A 5,145-nucleotide genomic window follows, 5' to 3' on the forward strand; every position below is an offset into this window, starting at 1 on the left:
CTATTACAACCGCTCAAAATGAAGGAACAAACTACCAACAACATAGCATGCGAATCGCAATTCACCTTTCAGTCACCGTCACAACTACTTCTGTCTGAATCACACAATCACTCAATGCTATGAAAGTTAGCTTACAGATCTGCAATTTTTTTCCCTTGATTTCCTGTCTTTACAGAGATTTGTAAAAGTTTGAAATTAGTATTGAACCCACACTAGTTACCATTAGTCAAAATAATAAACTACCCAAATAAACCGCATTGTGGTTGAACGTATATAGACTATAGACACGTCAATACGTCTTCTTAAGTTCAAAGCAAATATGTTTGGTTTTTGCTTTCCTGCCGTATATATCCTTGAAAACGTTTTCACTCCTCCTAAAAGCAATAGACGATTAGACGCGTCTTATTTGATTTCAGCGTCGTCACTTCATTGCCTTTTCCGCCCACCATTGACGACTAAATCTCTCCCAATTCGATTCATCTGAAACTAACTTCCATTTTAGGGCTCATCCAGTTGACTAAAATCTAATTAAAAACTACCTCAATCGATCTGCAATTCTTGAGCCTTCAATTTTGTAGATCTAATTGAAGTTCCGTGTTCGAGCTCAAGCTCAAGCTAAACACCACAAAACCTGGTTAATCGAGATAATTTAAGCAAATATTGCTCCCTTGATGGCATCAACTACTTCGTCTTCAGCATCTCATGGTGGAGCTTGAGGGTTTTGTTGTTGTCTGTGGTGTCAACGCGTTTTCTTATTGATGGCGGCGCCGAGGAATATCGTCGTGGAGACTGGAAAGTTGATGAAGGATGAAGAGACTGCCGAAGATTCCCCTACGAGTAAGAAGCCTATAGGTGCCAAATTAGACGGGAGGTTTCCGCTGACTGGATGGGAATTTACGGTGGCCTTTAGTGTTTTCTTGGTGTTTTCCACTGGGTTGTTCTGCATTTATCTCACAATGCCAGCTGCTGAGTATGGCAAACTTAAGCTGCCTCGCTCCATATCGGATCTGAGAATGCTCAAGTAGGTACCAGAACTCGCATTATTTTTCCTTTACTATAGGAGTTTATATGTCTTTTATTGATTTTTGAAAACTGATGAGCCTGTAGGTAAACAGCAATTCTTTTGGTATAGTACTTCTTAGTGTCTCTCATTTCTAATCTATTAGTAAACTGTTCAAATTTTATAATGTTTCTTTGCTCAAAGCTAGGGCTGTTATCTGCTTTAAGGAGTTGCATTCGAGTTATATACTTATTATGTGACGTCTTACCAAAATTTACATGTAGTTCAGGGTAAGTTCAACAATATACTATATAACATACATTGTGTGGCTAGGTAACTTAAATAGTTTGGGTGGGAATTTCATTTGCATATTGTTGGAGTCCTACATCAGCTAGACACGGTCCTATCCACATCTATATATGTTTTAGAGTCTCCCCTCTCTTCTCAAGGTTTTGGAGAGAAAATCAAGGACTCCACACAACATATAGGGAAGTTAGATGGATTATGACAATGAATGAATCCTGCCATGTGTTAAATAGGTTGCTTAAGAAGAATCACCGTTGTGTACAAAATTTAGGCTAGAGGCCATAGCAACTCACAAAATACACAATGCAAATCCAAAATGTGGAAAGAGTTTGGAAGAAGAATTGCGAGTGGTTGGGAATGGGATGCCTCATCCTGGTTTGCTTGTTGAGAGACTGACAACACAATTGGGGAAATGAAAGGAAAAAGTAAATGTGGGAAAATTTATAAAGAAGCTAGGTTCTTTATGCATCAAGTCGAAAAGAAAAACCAATGTATGAGTATGACTTCCTAGATTAAATCATGTACCCATTAAGTAAAAAAGAACTTATCATCCATTTACATGTTTCGGATTGGTTTAAATTCCTTTTTTTGTTTTATAAAAAAAAAAAAAAAAAACAGAGATGAGCTTGGAATATATGCGAACATTTACCCAACAAAGTTCATTCTGGGCTACTGCTCAACTTACATATTCATGCAAACATTTATGATTCCTGGAACCATTTTCATGTCGTTACTTGCTGGAGCCCTTTTTGGTGTAAAAGGCATCTTCTTGGTTGTCTTTAATGCCACTGCTGGTGCATCATCCTGCTATTTTCTGTCAAAGTTAATTGGAAGACCCATAGTCTCCTGGCTATGGCCAGAAAAGTTAAAATTCTTTCAGACAGAGGTATATATACCTACGCACATCCTTTGTTTTTTATAGGATTATATTCAGGGTTAAATGCAAGAAATAGCAACATACTTACATTGATTTGTTTGTTTGTTATAGCATCTCACTTCATTTCCTCCCATTACAAGTAAAGTAACACTGTATTTTTTTATAAATATACCCAATTATAGGCTAGCAGTGTCTTCTAGATACAATACCTTAATAAGAAGGAAAAAAAAAATACTATAGTAATAGAAAGAAATGAAAGTGCATTGCTATTTCTTGCATTTAGCAGTTATATTTTTCCCATTGATTTGTTTATTGTAGCATATTTTTTTTTCATTTCTTTCTATTTGATTGGATTGTTGTTATTCTCATCTCAGATAGCAAAGCGTGGAGACAAGCTGCTAAATTATATGCTATTTCTAAGGATAACTCCAACCTTACCAAACCTTTTCATTAATTTGGCATCTCCAATTGTGGATATTCCATTTCATGTCTTCTTTTTGGCTACAGTTGTCGGCATCATCCCAGCCTCTTATATTACCGTCAGGGTATGTATGTTTCCATTGACAAGCCTTTTTTTTTTTTTTTTTTTTTTTAAATTTCTAGAAGGGGGGTATTTATGTCTTTTTTCCTATTTGCTTTTGTGTTACAGGCTGGGCTTGCTCTTGGAGATCTGAAGTCTGTTAAAGATCTATATGATTTGAAGACATTAACTGTACTTTTCCTCATTGGATCCATCTCCATACTGCCAACACTCTTAAAGAGGAAACGGATATATGAATGAACCAAATATAGATAAACACACACCATTCTACTCTCACATTTCATCAAGACATTGATTGCCCTATTATATATGTACACCCATACAAGAGGATGGGCATAATGTATACGGAGACTGTAAACTAAATGTAGACCCACGGAAGGATTCCGAATATGTTAACCTCTATTATACTTGTTATATGTATGTCAAACAATCTTATGTCGATTATATTTCTATTCACGCTACTTATAATTCTCTTTAATGGATCAAAATAACTATATAAAACTTCAACGTAACAATAACCCTTTAACGGATGAAAATTTTTAACAAAATTATAACCCTTCGAAATTTGATAGAAACATTACTAAAAGAGAGATCCAAGTAAAAGAATTTTTATATATTAATAAACTAGGTGTGGAAACTACAGATGAAAAATTAATAAAATTTTATTAAACTAATAAGATATAAGTTTTGTTTAGATTTTTATATTGATTAGTTAAACAGAAATTAATATATATTTTTATTTGAATATCCGCTATATGTTATGCATGTGAAGACATTTAATATAATTATGATTTATAGAACATAATATAAATTTAAATAGAGTGTAAAAAAACACAATCAATCATGGAATTGACATTGATATATGAAAAATTAAATATAATTAAATATGATAAAAATAAATAAACACAACACAATAAATTACAAATTAAAAACTACAAACTGTTTATAAATTTCTAAAAACTTTGGTATACACAACATTAGAATTTTTGTTTGTAAGGCTGTCATCCTTATAAAAAATTAACAATTTTAATCATTTTTTACTTTGAACTTTAGATAAGGCAACATATAATTACCCATGTGGAAAACATGATCTTTGATATACAAACCAACATTCGATAAAGACTGTCATTAATTTTTATTAACTGTCATTCCATGTACCTCCCACTTGTCTTGTCATTAGAATCTTGCTTTCTGCTAACTCAGCTTTCACAAGAATAAGAGAACTTATTCTTGGCAGGTTTGCATACAATAATCTAAGCCACATTTAGAGTATTATATAAATATGTATCTAGTAGATTTTGGGTTTAAAAGATTTAGTCCAACATAAGCTTTGAAACCACAAAACATTTGCATAAGATAGGGATGGAGCCTTTCCAAACAAAATCTTATAGAGAAAATGTTTTATCTACTTATTAGTTGGTATTTGTACTCAAGGTACAATTGATAGTGATCTAGGTGTTATTCCAAGGAAATAAAAAGAGGACATTTCTACCGATTAGAAAGTAAATCATACCATGTAAGATTTAATTCATCCTTTATTATCATTAAGGCTTTAGATAGCTCCTACCGGTTTGTATCTCAACTTTCTATTTGAAAGCTTCAACAAAGATTTCATAATTATGTTTTACCATGTAAAATATAACTATAACCACTATAGTTGTTAATAAAGTTGATTTAGTATCTTATGTTTAATCTTAGACATTCATTAGAAAGGAAGTATTACATCACAGTGTATAGTTTCGTAATTTATTTTCTCTACTACTTAGTGAAAATATTATTAAGAATTTTTTGTATATAAATAGATTTCACATATGTCAAATAAGCTACATTATTTGCATTCAAAGATCTATTTCTTAAAGTTGGAATATGTGAATGTCATTTATAAAATAAAGATAACAGATGAGTTTGATTCAAAACAAGTTTAAGTCAAAAGGTACTTTTCATATATAACTTGTTATCTATAAAACATTGATATTTACTTTATAATTCTTATTAAGAGATCTAGTCTCATAATCAGAATTTTAATCATTTCCGAATATGAAGTGATCGTTATGAAAAATGATTTAAGTAAATAGTCAACCATTCATAAATTAAAATAATTGAGACATATATTTAGACAAGCTAAATTAAAACATACATTGTTCCAAAACAAACATTGTTTTATATTACAAGTACATTATGTTCCTATCATAATTAATAAACTAAACTCTGAGAGTGTAGTTCCAATTTGATTGGGATCAACTAGTTACTCTTCTGTAAATATCTGCAAGCCATTTATAAATATTAGATTAACATTTAAGTACCAAGTACCTAAGTGTTATATGAAAAGTATAAGTTCTATCTAGTAGATACCTGGAGTACTAGTCTCTTCCAGACTTCCTTTCCAGATAAGAGGCGCAAATCCTTTTCCAGTGTCGAGTT

General features: G+C 32.1%; 1 protein-coding gene across 1 annotated transcript; it reads left to right on the forward strand.

The window, feature by feature from the left end:
- Nucleotides 1-342: 342 nt before the first annotated feature.
- On the forward strand, nt 343-3,168 carry LOC145108691 (putative membrane protein At4g09580). The gene is made up of 4 exons (XM_079045761.1): nt 343-1,021; nt 1,925-2,192; nt 2,558-2,728; nt 2,833-3,168. Exons 1-4 carry the CDS (start codon nt 759-761, stop codon nt 2,962-2,964), a joined length of 834 nt encoding a protein of 277 aa, XP_078901887.1. The 5' UTR covers nt 343-758; the 3' UTR covers nt 2,965-3,168.
- Nucleotides 3,169-5,145: the final 1,977 nt, after the last annotated feature.

Source organism: Lactuca virosa, chromosome 4 (genome assembly GCF_052849685.1).
Source record: "Lactuca virosa cultivar CGN04683 chromosome 4, Lactuca_virosa_CGN04683_v6, whole genome shotgun sequence".
Classification (NCBI taxonomy): domain Eukaryota; kingdom Viridiplantae; phylum Streptophyta; class Magnoliopsida; order Asterales; family Asteraceae; genus Lactuca; species Lactuca virosa.

What these genes read in the sequence shown, in the direction of transcription:
- LOC145108691 (XM_079045761.1), top strand. Translation starts at nt 759, where the DNA reads ATGGCGGCGCCGAGGAATATCGTCGTGGAGACTGGAAAGTTGATGAAG. An exon ending in TCGGATCTGAGAATGCTCAA is followed by an intron (nt 1,022 to 1,924) that starts GTAGGTACCAGA and finishes AAAAAAAAACAG; the next exon opens with AGATGAGCTTGGAATATATG. An exon ending in CCTCTTATATTACCGTCAGG is followed by an intron (nt 2,729 to 2,832) that starts GTATGTATGTTT and finishes TTTGTGTTACAG; the next exon opens with GCTGGGCTTGCTCTTGGAGA.